The sequence below is a fragment of the Helicoverpa zea genome, chromosome 9, assembly GCF_022581195.2.
Source record: "Helicoverpa zea isolate HzStark_Cry1AcR chromosome 9, ilHelZeax1.1, whole genome shotgun sequence".
In the NCBI taxonomy this organism is placed as follows: domain Eukaryota; kingdom Metazoa; phylum Arthropoda; class Insecta; order Lepidoptera; family Noctuidae; genus Helicoverpa; species Helicoverpa zea.
This window is the reverse complement of record NC_061460.1, coordinates 13,320,009-13,336,065: the sequence shown is the minus strand read 5'-3', so window position 1 is coordinate 13,336,065 and position 16,057 is coordinate 13,320,009. Positions and strand designations below refer to the sequence as shown.

The window sequence follows — 16,057 nt, the reverse complement described above, 5'->3', positions numbered from 1 at the left end:
TTTAAGGGATGTACTGAAAGTGGCGAAACCTGTGCCGATAAGTAGTAGCTTAATTCATCCTTAAATTTCAGGCTGTGATGAAGATGAAGAACTTGCTTTATTATTTTGTTTTTTAGTGTGTGCCAACTTCTTATGGTGGCTCCAGAAATCAAATGTCGTTTCTTTTTTTAAGACGAATGTCTTAAAAAGTTTTCAACGAGTGAGCTAGAAAGCGCAGTTAAATTAAATTCTTCATTCGATACGATACCTGGGAAAAAGTACTTATTGAGTAAAAGTATCGAATGCAAAGTATCGAGTACAAAAGTATCGGTATCGAACTGGAATGTACTCGATACCACAAAGCATCGATACTTTTTTCGTGTCCCTAGACAGACAGTTGTCAAACTGACTGCTAACGTGACGTGCGTGAGTGACCTGCAGCACGTAAACAAACAACTTTTACCGCAATAATATTTATTTTATTTTATGTATTAATTAAGTGAACAAGTGAGATTCGGCAGAGTTCGGAGATCAGTGCGGAAACATTGTCTCAGACATGTCGAACGTTGAAAACCCTCAAAAGGGAATTACAGACCGAAATAGATCAAAAGTTGAGACACGATTTGTCTGCAAACCTCTCGATTGTTACAGTGAAGTAATGCTTTTCTTAGAAAATCCACCACCTTGGAGAACTTTATGTAAAGAATTGACACCGCATAGTGACCAAGTAATACGAAATATAGAAATAAATAGACATTCCCTTTATCGTACACTCGAAAAGCCCGAAAATTTCTGTCATTTTGATCCAGATGCAGATGAAGTCAAACGACACGACTCTAAAGACTTACCCAAGACATTGCTATGCCATGACATGGCTAATGGCTATCACGACGATAGGTAAATATTAATTCAATGTTAAAAACTATATTGTTTTGTTACTATCATACCTATTTCAGTTTTAACTTTTTATAAAGAACAGGTGAATTGTCTTTTTGTAAGTAAAATTACCGCCAAAAGTGTCAAATTTTAAATGATATTTTCAGTATAATTGAGGGAACCAGTCAATTTGATGCATACACATTCTACAACTGGGCTGCCATTGACATATTCTGTTACTTCAGTCACCACCTGGTGACTATACCACCCGTCGGGTGGATCAATGTTGGTCATGCCCATGGGGTGAAAGTTATTGGTATGTCTTATTTACTACTAAATACTTGTTGGAGATAAGCTACTTGACCACAAAATTAAATCACACTTTAATTAATAACAGTTTAAGTAATGAGGTTAATTGGAAGTGGAATTATGATAAAATTACCTGTTTAAATTTTAGTTATTAACCTGATCCCCCATCTAGAACTAGCAACAAACCTCATATATATTGAATGATGTTAACTATCACTAACAGGTACTATAATTTCCGAGTGGGCAGAGGGCATCACATTTTGGGACGAGGTGCTAGCGTCCGAGGCACAGTATCGAACTGTAGCTAATGCACTGGTGGCCATTGCCAAGACCCTGAAATTTGATGGATATCTACTTAATGTTGAAAACAAGGTTTTGTTTTTTTTTTTTTAATTTAGAAGTTACAAATTGTGCACCTGTGTGACTAATATCAATACAAAAATCTACATAACTACATAATGAAGATTTTCTGTGTGCTATGTTGGAACATTGTATGCTTGGTGTTTGTTTGACTGTTTGTAACTGCTCCACAGGTGAACAAGCCAGACATGCTGCTGCAGTTTGTGCGCTACCTGCACCGGCTGGTGCACGAGGAGCTGCCTCATGGCACGCTCATCTGGTACGACAGCGTCACCGTGCAGGGCAACCTCAACTGGCAGAACAGTCTCAATGATAAGAATAAGTCAGTCTTTGTGCCTTTTCCAACTTAAACATTTACATATGCTTGAGCACTATACATACATGAGAATAGCCGCCATAGCCGATAATTGGAAGTATCATCATCATCAGAAAAAGTTAAAGACAATGATTGTTATTAACTTTTTTCTGTTGACTGTAGATACAGGAAAAAGTCTTACACATATTGTTATCTTCGACAGTGAACCGATAAGAGGCAACGCAATCATATCGGCGTGATAACTCCACAACAATAACAATACATTGTAACTGCAAGCCCTCATTTCGTAACACTATTATCACTTTAAAAAGTTGTAGAAACATCGTTTATTCATATTTGTCACATAGAAAGTGGCATAGATATGCATCTTGGATGATTTACTTCCTATTTATATTTATCGTTGTCGCATCCAATTAGTGAAAATTGTATATCAATCAAACTGTTAAACGACGTATAGACGTGCGATTCCAATTAAATTACCCACTATTGACGTACGAATAGTTTAAACTCCTTATCTTGTATTGTTACAATCCAATGATCATAGAAATAAGCTATTTAGTAATTAGGTGCTATGTAGTTCATATTACGTACTACTCTAGTAATTGAATGGCTGGAATGTAAAGTTATATTTTTTTTTTATATATTTTTTTATTGCAAAAATGTATACAGTTACAGAAATGCATCCTTATCCTAGGTATACATTACCCTGTTAAGGTAGAATTCCGTGGATAGCGGCTACGACAGCCGCGCGCGGCTTACGACAGTCGTCGGCCGCGCGCGACAATAGTCAACCTATGAAAATGTATGGCGCCGCTGCCGAGGTCCGCGACAGTCGCGCGCGGCCGACGAATTTCGTACGCCGCGCGCGGCCGTATGCATCTCAACATGGTCTAGCGCTTAGTAACATCTATATAATTTTAGTAAAACCAGAATTGAATTGTTTTTTATTTAGTCGGCAAAACTTCCTTTTGTTTTCATTACAATACAAATGCTTTTGAATCAGTATTGGGTAGTATCCTTCATCATTTCTACTTTTTAAAAATAGGGTCGATTGGTAATCTATTTTCATAATACAGCCACAGCAATACGTCATCCTCTTCTTCTTCAAGGATATCAATTAGCACTTCGACTAGAGGGAACGGACGAACAAAATCTACTAATTTCAACACAATGCCGCGCGCGGCTTACGAATTTCGTCGGCCGCGCGCGACTGTCGCGAGCCTCGGCAGCGGCGCCATACATTTTCATAGGTTGACTATTGTCGCGCGCGGCCGACGACTGTCGTAAGCCGCGCGCGGCTGCGTAAGCCGCGACCCACGGAATTCTACCTTTAGGGCGCAGCAAATTAACTTAAAACTATCTCAACACAACATATATATATACTGTTTAATTCTTAACTAGACTTACATCTAAAAGGACAATATAGTTATTTATTTACATTATAATTGTGACTTAATAATTAAATACATACATAAATATGTATATATATATATTACATTTGTGTATAATAAGTTAACAATGTTATTAATTCCTTAATTATGATATCGACTATTTATTGCACAGTGTCTATAGGAACAATATAATACTGTTTCGTTGTTTTATTAATTATAGATATTTATCACTTTAAGTCTCTATCTTCTAGGTATTCCTGTACACTATAGTAGCATTTTTTAATCAGTAATAACTTAAGTCTGGCTTTGAATATACCTAAGGTTTCGGTGGAACTAGGGCATGCAATTTCGGTAAAACAAAAATTACCGGTAAAAATTCGGTAATAAAAATATTTTTACCGGTAAACCGGTAAAACGGTAATTTTTTTTTAAATGTGATATTATAACAATAAGATTGGGTAGTCTTAAAGCAAAAACTAAATAAATATGCAAAGTATAAGGTGGTAAACGTTTTTTTGTGTCGTGGGCCGTAACAAAAAACATGTCAGTACCATCCGTACGCGATGTCGCCGACAAAATGCAAGAGAAACGGCTGCGATGGTACGGACATTAAAAAGGAGTGACACCTGAGGACACCGGCAGTGTGAATGTGATACTCAATCTCAATATACCCGGTCAAAGGCGCAAAGGCAGGCCGAAACCGTGGTGGTTGAGTGTCGTAATGAATGACATAAAAATCTGCGAACTCGAAGAGGAAGATGTCTATTCAGGAGGATAGAGCGAAGTGGAAGAAGGAAGATACGGAAAGCCGACCCCGTCACAAGACGGGATAAACGCTAAGAATTACCGTAAAAAATATATTTTTCATTGAAGGGAAAGCCCTTTTTTATGGTAAATCATCAAATGACAGACTCTTTCTGTCTAAAACCCATGTTTTTTATAACCGCCACTCTGCCGAACTAGTTCGGCCATTCAGAGAATGCGTTCCTGACACGTCGCGATTGAACTGACGACGTAACTACATTCATTGATTATTGATATAATAATGTTGTTTTAATGCTCCTCAATTGTTAAAACGGTAAACAACCAGCAAAAATATTTTTATCGTAACTGCAACGCCATTGCAAAGTTACGTCGTCAGTTCAATCGCGACGTGTCAGGAACGCATTCTCTGAATGGCCGAACTATAGTAGGCGTTTTATGGACCAGGGTAGCGGTAACTCTTTCGAACAATCCCGCGGCCCCGGCAGGCCTTGGCCCTGCTGGGCCCCACTGGGTTTGCTGACATCTCCCTGAGGAGCCCGTGGAACAACGCGCGCCGCTGACACGGGTCTGTTGTCTATGCAGACGGTGGAACGATGAGCCACTCGAACTCACCGCCCACAGACCGACGCCTACGGTGGCCGGGAGTCGTCTCTCGACCCTTGGCGCCCGTGGTGTCTTCCTGGTCCACTACAGCGGCTGGGATGAGAGGTGCTACTCGCAGTCGCTCCGCCGTCTCCTTCTCGAGCATGACTGCTTCGCAGAAGGGGCGACGGCTTCCCATTCCGTCTAGCGCCGGACCATGGCTTGAACCAGGGAAGGACGCGAAAGGTCGCCGCTGCCTATTGCCTCGACGACAACACGGCGGTACCCTTCCCAGGCAGTGCACACCTGGACTGTGTGCTCCACCGTGTCCTCAGAGCAGTCCGCATGGTGGTGAAGTAAAAGCCCTTGCTCAGTAAGGTCATAGAGTAGGTAAAATAAGCATTAGCTACATTTGTACCTAGTATGAGCTGACAGCTATGAGGAAAAACAGAATAACTGAATGAATACAATTTGTTTAGATTTTATAAATTAAGATGAGAAAGAAGATTTGTATCTAACCTAGAGATAGTTAAGGACACACAAGTTTACTTTTCTAAAAAACAGCAACTATAACACTCTTACAATACGTAATGTATGCAACATTACATTATATTCAGGCTACTTATCAAAGATTTGACGTTAAATGAACAATTGCTAGATTTTATCAGAAAAACGTAAAAACCGGTAAATTACCGGTTTCATATTATTTTTACCGGTAATTTAAAACCCGCAAAAATGGGCGATTTACCGGTAAAAACGAAACCGGTTAACCGGTATTGCATGCCCTAGGTGGAACGGATACTTTCAGGTAACTTATTATAAATTTGAATGCTTCGGTATTCTGGGCTATTTTTAAACATTTGTATTCTAGGTGTAGGTAAAATTAATTTATTTTTGCGTCGCTCGTTTTTTTCGAAGTTGAACATTTTTATATTTTTCTTAACAAAGATGGCTATCTAAGCTAAGTTACGCTATCTATGCTACGCTATCTAAGCTAAGCTAAGTTACGCTGTCGGTTGTAGGGTGTTCTTCGACGCGTGCGACGGGTTCTTCACGAACTACTCGTGGTCGGTGGAGGACGTGAAGGCGAGCGCCGAGCAGGCGGGCGGCCGCCTCACCGACCTCTTCGTCGGCATCGACGTCTGGGGACGCAACTTCTTCGGTGGCGGACAGTTCAACACGCAGTCGGTAACATAACGTCACTTACTTCTCACATTGTAGGCTTTTACGCTCGCAGTCAGCCTAGCAAATACGATTCAGTTGACTGAAGTCGCGACGCGCTTCCCTCAGGCAATAAAGGTGGTTCACGCGATGGGCTGCTCGATAGCGCTGTTCGCGCCCGCGTGGACGCACGAGGCACTGGTGGCCGACAAGCCCGACCAGAACAACGTGGTCTTGGCCGAGGAGCTGAGCCCCTACAAGAAGTACCTCCTGCGCGACCGCGCCTTCTGGGGCAGCATCTGGCCCTTCCTGAACACGCGCGTGCCCTGCCACTTGCCCTTCCAGACTTCCTTCTGCCGAGGACAGGGCAAGAAGCGCTGCCTCTACGGCGAGGTACGTATGCGAGTCGCAAGCGTCGCCGCGAGCCGGCGCTGGCGGCTCCACTCAGCCGGTGTGTCGCCAGGTGCTGAGTCCGTCGCCGTGGTACAACCTGCGCCACCAGCAGTACCAGCCCAACTCCGCGCACGGCCCTCACGGCTACCTGCTCACGTCGGTGGAGCAGCTGGCCAAGGTGCAGCGCCAGGCGCAGTACAAGGACAAGAAGGGCATCATCCGCGTGCGCGCCTCCTTCCAGCAGAGCCGCCACGAGCTGCACACCGTCAGCAGGGAGGCCGCCCAGCACATCAACGCTAGCCAGTCCGACCCCGAGCCCAGCGCCGACAGCTCGCGCCGCGCCGACGACACCTCCTCCGACACCGCCTCCGAGTCCGACTACAAGACTAACGTCAGAAATAAAGTGAAGGCCTTGAAAGACATGTTTAAACAAAAAACCACGAGAATCATGAGTCCGGACGAGGCGAGCACGGCGCAGCCGCGCGACGGCGCCAGGTCGAGCGCGGCCTCCAGCGTGGGCTCCAGCACGGCGGCCAGCCAGGCCGACCTGTCCATGGTGCAGATGTCGGTGAACCTGCGCCTGGGCCAGAGCGACAAGTCGCGCTACTGCCTGGGCTACGTGCGCGACGAGCGCGAGTGCCTGGAGCTGTACCACTACGACTGCTTCACGGGCGGCGCCTGCCTCAAGGTGTCGCCGTCCGACAAGATGTGCACGGAGCACCGCATGACGCGGCTGCTGTACTGCGACTTCCCGTGCGCGGAGGCGCTGGTGGTGTGCGTGGTGACGAAGCGGCTGAGCCAGTACGCCGAGCAGACGCTCAACGTGCGGCTGGCGATGCGCAACGCGGCGGGCGAGGAGCTGTGCGTGGTGCTGACGGGGCGCGCGCTGGCGCAGACGGCGCGGCTGGACGCGCGGGCGGCCGGCATCAAGCACGTGTACCCCACCGCCCGCGCCGCGCTCGCCGAGCTGCGCGCCTACCTGCTGCTCGCGCAGCCCGGCTTCTACGTGCCCATCGACAACCTCTTCGGCTGGACCGTCAGGTCAGTAGCCTAGCGCCGAGGACTGCTTATCATGTTATTATTATCCTATATTCGCGATTCGCTACTATCGTATGTGAGTGCGGAGTGTGCTATGTGACGAGGCAGCTGACGTGCAGTGGTTGCGCAGGTACTACGAGGTGCCGGTGCCGGGCTCGCGCGTCACGTCCATCAACCTGCGCACGGGGCTGCCGCAGGGCGGCATCCTGCTGGGACACCTCGGCATCTGCCACAAAACGTGAGTCACGCCTGTCTTGCCCTCACCAAAAAATCATTTAATAAATAATAGTAAGTAAGTTCACATTAAATATAAGTTCAAGTTCTAAATGTTACAGCCAACCAAGTTTACCATAGCTTTATTAGATGTCACGGAAACTTTTGGCAAAATGGGCAGACTGCTTTCTTGGTTGACTGTAAGATATGCTTAAAAATAAAAACCTGAAGCCCGGTTCATAGGCGGAATAAAGACTCTGAAGCTGCTCTTGTATCTACATGTTAATCCTCCACATCAATGTTTTCATTTACTGAATCTGTGATTCCGTACGTCAGAAGGATATTTTCCAACGCAAAAAATGAGGAACAAGGTCTCAAAAAAGGTTTAACTGTCAAAATAATTACGGAAACAAAATTTTAGCAGAACTGACAAGAATTGGATGGAAACAGTTTTAAGCGGTGTGCCATCGAAAGCGAACTTTATAGATGTGACGGTGGGCGCGGAGCCCGAGCCCGAGCCCGCGCCGCCGACCCGCTGGTACCCCGAGCGCTGCGCCCTGCAGTAGCCGCGACCCTTGTGCGAACACTCCCCTAGTTGTAATTACGTACTACTAATTAAATTATATTTTGTATATCGAGTTCATTTTACTTCTACATTTATGATACTGACTGTATACAGGGTGGCCCATCCATAGGCGTCCAAAAGAAAAATTTAGAAGCTCTATGCTATGGGGTATCCGAATCACCCCCATGTATGTTAAGCGATTTTTTGTAGTTTAGGAGCTAGAATTGTTTTAAATTTTTTTCCGTAATTTTCATTTAAACATTGTTTTTTCTATTTTACCTTTTTTTCCTAACGTTTACAGATGTTTTTTTTTGTAATTAATCAACATGATAATAGCTAACACCTGAAAAAAGCAGTTTGGCTAAACATTCTAGAACTTACATAGAATTTTATCTGAAGTTCAAAATTACTGTTGGAGTTCAGTAGCCAAAAATGTTAAGGGCTTAAAAAAATTAATAAGGGGTTTCTAAGCAGGTTTCTAATTTTGAACTTCAGATAAAATTTTATTTAAGTTCTAGAATGTTTAGCCAAACTGCTTTTTTTCAGGTGTTAGCTACTATCATAATGATTCATTACAAAAAAAAAAAGTGTGGCACTCGGGGACTGCCGCGGTAAAGCTATTGCATAGCATTCTGTATCAACTTATGCAATTATAATTATTTACACGACGTTAGACGATGCACGGCCTTCAAGCCACACCTCCGTGCCCGTCGGAGTGGGGAGCGTGAGGTTTTTTCGTTACGGAATTTCTGGATTTGGTCCCCGTGCTCAAGGCCTTTTTTTTTTTCCGACGTCAAAAATCATCAAATGACCCCTCCCGCTGTGGGTTAGCAGCGGTGAGGGAGTGTCAGACTCTTACTGACTAAAAACCGTCGTGTTCCGTCATAGGCCTTTTATGTACCAGGGCCGTGGTATCTCTTTCGAACAACCCGCAGCCCCGGCAGTCCTTGGCCCTGCTGGGCCCCGCTGGGGTTGCTGACATCTCTTTGAGGAGCGCGTGGAACAACGCGCGCCGTCGACACGGGTCTGTCGTCTAAGTAGACAGAGGGACGATGAGCCACCCGAACTCACCGCCCACAGACCCACGCCTACGGTGGTCGGGAGTTATCTCGCGACACCCGGCGCCCATGGTGTCTACCTGGTCCAGCGCGACGGCCGGGATGAGAGGTGCGAACTCTCTGGCGTTCCGCCTCCTCCTTCTCGAGCATGACCGCTTCGCAGAAGGAGGCGACGGCATCCCATTCCCTCTCGCCCCGGACCATGGCCTGAACCAGGGCCGGACGCGAGAGGTCGCCGCCGCCCAAAGCCTCGACGAGGACCCGGCGGTGCCCCTCCCATGCGGGGCACACCTGGACTGTGTGGTCCACCGTGTCCTCGGGGCTGTCCGCACAATGGTGACACCCGGGCGCCTCCTCACGACCGATTCGGTGCAGGTACCTCCCGAAACAACCGTGTCCGGTGAGGACCTGCGTCATGCGGTACGTGAGGGCGCCGTGACTCCTCCCGAGCCACTCCTCAAAGAAGGGACTTACCGCCACGATGGTGGCGTGCCCGGCACTGGGTTACGACAGTCGCTCCCTCCAGGCCACCATGAGATCGCGCCGGAGCTCCGCCCGCTGCGCGACAACTTGCCGCGGCAACGGGGTTTCCCCCCGGCGCTGAGCCTCCTCGCGCCAGTCGTACAGGCCCAAGAAGACCCTCGCCTCCACATCCCACGGTGGCAGTCCAGCAAGTAGGCCAGCTGCTTCGCGGGAGATCGTGCGGTACCCCCGGATTAGCCTAATGGCTATCACCCTTTGGGGCACGTTCAGGTAGTGTACAGCCCGCGGCCTTACCGAACGTGCCCATACCGGGGCCCCGTAAAGGGCCATGGACCGCATGACCCCCGCGTAGAGTTTACGGCAGGGGGCGTTTGGGCCGCCCAGGTTGGGCAGGAGCCGCTTGAATGCAGCACCTGCCCTCTCCAGTTTGGGGCCCAAACGTCGGAAATGCTCGACGAAGTTCCACCGGCCGTCGAGGACGAGTCCCAGGTATTTCATCGCCCTCTCGACGCCGATGGTAACCCCCCCCACCGTGACTTGGGAGCCTGAAGGTGGCGCGCGCGCTCAAGGCCTGCGATAGAAGCTATGCAATAGCTTAACATCTGTAAACGTTAGGAAAAACGTTAGGTCGCAAGCTGTAGCACTGAATAATTACATGTCCAGCTGGGTTCTAGTACCTAGCGGAGTCCCACAAGGCTCATTGCTCGGTCCGCTTCTGTTTATTATATATGTAAATGACATCGATCAATGCCTCCAATCATCCAATTTATTGTGCTTTGCTGATGACATGAAAATTTTTCGAACAATATCATCGAGTGAAGACATGGATCTGCTGCAGAGTGATCTTCGGCGACTTGAATATTATTGCCAGTTAAATAAATTGGACCTCAACCCCTCAAAGTGCTCAGTTATAACATATACCAGAAAGCGCTTAACCTTAGAAACTTCCTACAACTTAGGTGGCCATACCTTACCGAGAATCAACTCCGTTCGGGATTTGGGTGTGCACCATGATTGCAAGCTGCTCTTTGATTCTCACATTGATGCTATAGTCAAAAAAGCTTCAAAATCACTTGGGTTCATAATGCGACTGTCCAAATCCTTTACACAAGCTAAAACTCTTAAAATATTATACTGCACCTATGTCAGGAGTAACCTGGAGTACGCATCACAAATATGGAATCCACGATACATCAAATACATAGACCGTATTGAGAGAATACAAAAACGCTTTATTAAGTACCTTTGTTTTCATCAAAAGATCCCATATCAGTCAGTAAATTATTATAATCTTTGCAGGAAGTTTCACTTATTACCACTTTTTCGACGCAGAGAAATTGCTGACTTTATTTATTTGTTAAAAATAATTAATAATGACATCGACAGTCCAGAACTCTTATCAAAACTTTTCTTTAACATCCCACATAAATTAGTTCGTTTCAATCCACCACTACGTATACCGAATGCGTCTACCAATTACAGACAAAATAGTTATATTGTGCGAGCAAGCCGTTGCTTCAACAACCTGTGCAGGCAGCATGATTTCGATCCATTTATAACCAGTGTTGTGTCGGCGAGAAGGTGTCTAAGCCGTAGCTTCTTCAAAAGTTAGATTAGTTTTTCTATATTTTGTTTTTGTTCCTACCATTGTTCTTGTATTATTTTTAATTTTTTTACTTTATGTTACTTTATTTTATTTTAGTCTGGTTATTTGACTGGTTGGCAATAAGTTACATATTTTATTTTTATAAAACCTGTGCATGCTCAGTTTGCTCATTCTTTTTACAATTGTTACACTATTGCTATAAGTGAAGACTTGTCATTGGCTCCCTGTTAACTAAACTTGTGTTATTTCTAGTTATTTTAGCTGTAAGTCTTCCATGTTACATAAATAAATAAATAAATAAATAAATAAAAAAAAGATAAAATAGAAAAACAATGTTGAAATGAAAATTACGGAAAAAAATTAAAAACAATTCTCTAAACTGCAAAAAATCGCTGAACATACATGGGGGTGATTCGGATACCCCATAGCATAGAGCTTCTAAATTTTTCTTTTGGACGCCTATGGATGGGCCACCCTGTATACCTATGTATTAATTTATGATCATGTAATCATGCCAAATTCAGATTTAAGTCTTTTGTAAAATCTATAAAGGTTTGACTGCTAAACGTCGTCGTCGGTAAACTGTGTAAGTCTTAACTCTAAAATCATTAGGTACGTCAAGTGTTAATTTACATATTATATCAAGCTATGCTATTTATTAGTTTTTATCATTATACATTATCGACCACTCAGTAATGTAGATCTATGATTTCATTCTTGGGAAACTTGCTCCATCCATGTGGTATAGTAGTACAAAGCGTCGAACTCCTGTTGTTTTGTATTAGCAACTTGACAGAGTGCACCTTTATGTAGTTTTTCGTAAGTTGTATCAAAATAAGTATTCCTCGTAAGTAGATAATGTGTTTTTGCTTACGATGTTGTACTAGATAATCTGTAATAGAGTATTGTTGTGTATGTCACAGGTCTGAGGCGTGGAACAGCGTAACATCAGCTCGACATGACTCCGGATTCACCGACTAGTTCTGCTCGCATTACATATTCCTGGATAATTGAATATTTAGCCACATTTTATCATTGCTAATCTTTAAAAAAAATAATTACTATAGTATATACTATTTTTTGAAATATTATATTATGTACAAATGAATGATTAATATATTCAAGTTGTTATCAATTCTTGTTTTTACATTTTGTAAATCCGCCCAAAAAGATGTTCAGAAAGCAGCCATCAGCCCATCAATAAATACATCCTAGTGCGCTTATGCGAAGAAGTCAATTCAAAACACTTGTTGTAACCACAGCTTCTAACGATATCTGCCGCGACCGAAATTATTTTGTAATTATGAGAATTGCCATCATATCGAGCTCTATAGCTGTGCTCATTGTTATGCTACCTGTTAGCAATAAGGGACAACTGTTTGGTCAGTGGGAAGCTCCTCATAACATGACTCATATACAGTTTGATACGAGCCCTCGGTTCCAGTCTTATTACCGGATGCAGCTGAGTACCAGCGTTTTACATGAAGCGACTGCCTCGACGATCTGATCTCCTTTATTTATTCCCTATACTCCCGATAATGATAGATAATGGCAATACCTAGCACGTATAATCCTCAACCTTCCACGTTTTAATATCGGTCAAACTGGAGCATGTGTTATGTAAAACTGTTGAGATAAATGCACTCCGAGGCCTGATAGGCTGTGCCTCTTTCATGACCATCAGTAAGTACTGGTTCGTCGTAGACATTGTTTCAACGCATACATAATACGTAAGTCTGTAATATTCACTGTTTAATATCTTCATGTAAACATCATCTATTTCTAAATGTGTAAAAATTTCGGCCTTGTTGGCTGTTATCGAAGCTACGGAGATCAGCCAGCTGTCAAGGTACACAAGCGTTTGCGAAGACACAGGTGCACTCCCTATTCCTTCACTCTCATAGCCCGATGGGACGGCAATCCGACACTACCGGAGAGAGATGAGTCGTAGCACTGACATTTTCGTGGTCTCGGATGTATCAATCACCAGACACCGGGCTGCATAGAGAATGTTTCTTACAACCCACAAAGCGATTTAAGCCCGACCCGAGGGGTTATTCCCGCTCGGTAACACCCTTTCGTGAACACTGTTGACGATCGGGAAAAAGATCGAACATAATCCATTAAAACATAAAAAAAATCCAAAAAACAAAAACCAGCATTCATGAACACTGCGAACGAACGAAACTTTTTTTCCCGATCGTCAACAGTGTTGACGACAGGAACGAAAGGCGTTACCGAACGGGAATTACCCGAAATAATAAGTACCTAACGTTCGTCAACACTGTGAACGAACGAAACTTTTTTTTCCCGATCGTCCACAGTGTTGACGAAAGGGTGTTACCGAGCGGGAATAACCCGACCCGAGAATCGAACCCGAGCCCGTGCACAGCAATTGCGCTAAGCGCCTTCTAAACCTAAACTATCGGGGCAGTTTTTCTAAACATGTGATTGTGACCAGGCCCGCCGCTAGCTGTTTGTTCGCCCGCGTGCAAAACTGATTATGCCGCCCTACGACTACATACGTTTTGACAAAAAATATATAAGGGGGGGGGGAGGGTAGATCCAGGGGGTCCGGACCCTCCCCGCCCATTCATATCCATCTTACTTGTCCAACAGAAAAAAATATGTACATGCACCGCTCTGATTGCAGAAACCCCACCTACTTTTGGATAAATAACTATTGCAATACATAACATACATTACACATAACTTTTTATTTACTTGAAATGTTCAGAGTAACCTAAGCAGTCCTGGGTTAGCCCATAAGCAAACTAAGCAATTGCTTAGGGCATCAATGCAGTGCAATCATTACCCAAGTGGCCCCTATGTATTGAAAGATTGTGATTAACTTAAACTAACGCACTTAAATATCTATAACAATGTTTAAAGTCAGTAAAATATGTTACTTGGTGGGTTTCCCGTTGAAAACTTCCAAGGCACATTTCATATGTAAGGAAGCGCGAGCGGAGCGAGCGCGAAAATTTTTTAGTCTAAGGACACAAAACAAATAAAAACCACTGTTAATTAACAAAGCTAAGTCAAAAAGTAAGATATGCACAGAAGTGAAGTGCAAAAGCCGCGAGCAAAGCGAGCGCGATTTTTTCCTTAGAGTTTTCATGAAGTAAACATATTATCATAAAAAGCCATAACGGACGTGCGCGAAAAATGTTGTTCGGAATTGAATGCCTCAACAATTAAACAAAGATAAAATGCGATATCTGACATGGAGCCGCGAGCGCAGCGAGCGCGAATTTTTTTGGGGATGCAAAGGGTAAAACAGTCAAAATTGATAGGAGACGACCAAAGCTAGGGCGGCTTTTTCTGAAATTTTATTGGTTTAATTTTGCCGCCCCCTAAATAGCATTTGCCCCACGCTACGCCACTGGTTGATCTTAAATCGATTTTAAGAATCTTTAATTTTGAAAATGTCCTTTCAACAGATGTACCTAATTGAAACCGGCAGTGTAAGTAATATTCTTAGCGCTATTGCTGTGTTCGGAAATATTGAAATCAAATCATTGGTAAAAATATATTGTATTTTATATTACGTGATAACTCGCTAGATTTGCCGCCCCCTAGGACGTGCCGCCCGCGTGCTGTGCACGCGCTGCACGCCCGCTTACGGCGGGCCTGATTGTGACGTTTGATGATTACGAATCCTATTCTTAGTTACGTGACTATTTTGTTGTATCGAAAGGCCGTAGACCTTTACAAGTTGTAGACAAGGTCATTTACTGCATACATACTAGATATTTTGATTAGAACGCAATAACTATGTTAGAGTCCCACGGATTGATGGACGAGGGAACTAAAACAATTTGCCTTGCGTGAAATGGAGGGCGGTGATGTGGTGCACCATTGTGGCAACGCTGAATACTTGCAGTTTCTTTCTCACTTATATATCGTTTCTCATCGATTTGTGATGGTAGGGGTCAAGGCTGTATTTTTTGCCGAGCATATTTAAAAAATCATCAAAATCGTTGTTCGCAGAATCGCAGCAGTTACGGACGTAAGCATGAATAATGATGTAAAAACTATGAGAAGTAGGTTATACAATCAAAATAGTATTTGCAGGTATTTACCTATTCGTGCTCATGACATCACTGAGGAGTCGTTGAACTCGCAAAGACCAAACATAGAAAAACACACATTATATTAAATCTATCGTCATAAATTGTTGAAACAACATATGAACTTCCTGCTTGGGGTTTTTCTTGAGGTCAGTAAAATCTAACGCCCTATATAAAATACGGTCATTCAGTCATCAGGCGCGGAACGGTGCACAGATTCTGAAGCAACCTGAAGAACTGCGTAGGTTGTCAAAGATATCTGCATACCATACACTCTAGTGGGATTAGCATTTGCTTTATACTCGATACAAACGGTGTGACCTGATCGACCAACCCCTGCAACGAGCTGCGAGCATTTTATATTAGGTAAGTGCATAACGAGGCTGTAGCTCTAGTCTCGTCTCCGCGGAGGTTCCAGTCTGCACAGGAACTATAGCGGTTGAATGTGATTGCTTCGAATGTTGGTCAAGCAAGGACGCTGAAAGTGAAAACTTACCACATAAATATAGAAGCAATACTGAATTGTTTGCGATAAATGTTTTCACCTTAAGGATCTGATGTGGACGAATTATGTAACTTTTTAAGCTGATGTCAGCTAGCTGCTTCTGCTTACTAGTGGGGTAGTGATATTGAGGGGAACTATGTGGGGCCGACGAACCGGCTACAGCCGCGGCCGGCACGTGTCGGCTATTAAGATTTACATTATTTACGATTATCAATGTAATGTTTACACTACACTGGCGGATTTGGACGCGCTTAATAAATATTTGAATGTGTAAACAATAATTTCCATGCTTGTCGGTGTCCAGCAGTTTTCTTTTCTCAGTAAATTCATTGATGCAAGAAAGTTATAATAACTCGTTTGACTAGACAAAGAGGCTTAAGCAGT

General features: G+C 44.1%; 1 protein-coding gene across 2 annotated transcripts; it reads left to right on the top strand.

The window, feature by feature from the left end:
- Positions 1 to 376: 376 nt before the first annotated feature.
- Positions 377 to 12,230, top strand: LOC124633300. 2 transcript variants are annotated; one of them, XM_047168476.1, is made up of 10 exons: positions 569 to 706; positions 789 to 876; positions 1,023 to 1,171; positions 1,388 to 1,536; positions 1,698 to 1,846; positions 5,601 to 5,766; positions 5,869 to 6,132; positions 6,203 to 7,173; positions 7,301 to 7,408; positions 12,019 to 12,230. In XM_047168476.1, exons 2-10 carry the CDS (start codon positions 851 to 853, stop codon positions 12,074 to 12,076), a joined length of 2,040 nt encoding a protein of 679 aa, XP_047024432.1. In that variant the 5' UTR covers positions 569 to 706; positions 789 to 850; the 3' UTR covers positions 12,077 to 12,230. The 2 variants fall into 2 exon arrangements, with proteins under 2 accessions (XP_047024431.1, XP_047024432.1); XM_047168475.1 differs by having other exon boundaries at positions 377 to 876.
- Positions 12,231 to 16,057: the final 3,827 nt, after the last annotated feature.

What these genes read in the sequence shown, in the direction of transcription:
- LOC124633300 (XM_047168475.1), top strand. Translation starts at nt 536, where the DNA reads ATGTCGAACGTTGAAAACCCTCAAAAGGGAATTACAGACCGAAATAGA. An exon ending in AATGGCTATCACGACGATAG is followed by an intron (nt 877 to 1,022) that starts GTAAATATTAAT and finishes TGATATTTTCAG; the next exon opens with TATAATTGAGGGAACCAGTC. An exon ending in AGTCTCAATGATAAGAATAA is followed by an intron (nt 1,847 to 5,600) that starts GTCAGTCTTTGT and finishes TGTCGGTTGTAG; the next exon opens with GGTGTTCTTCGACGCGTGCG.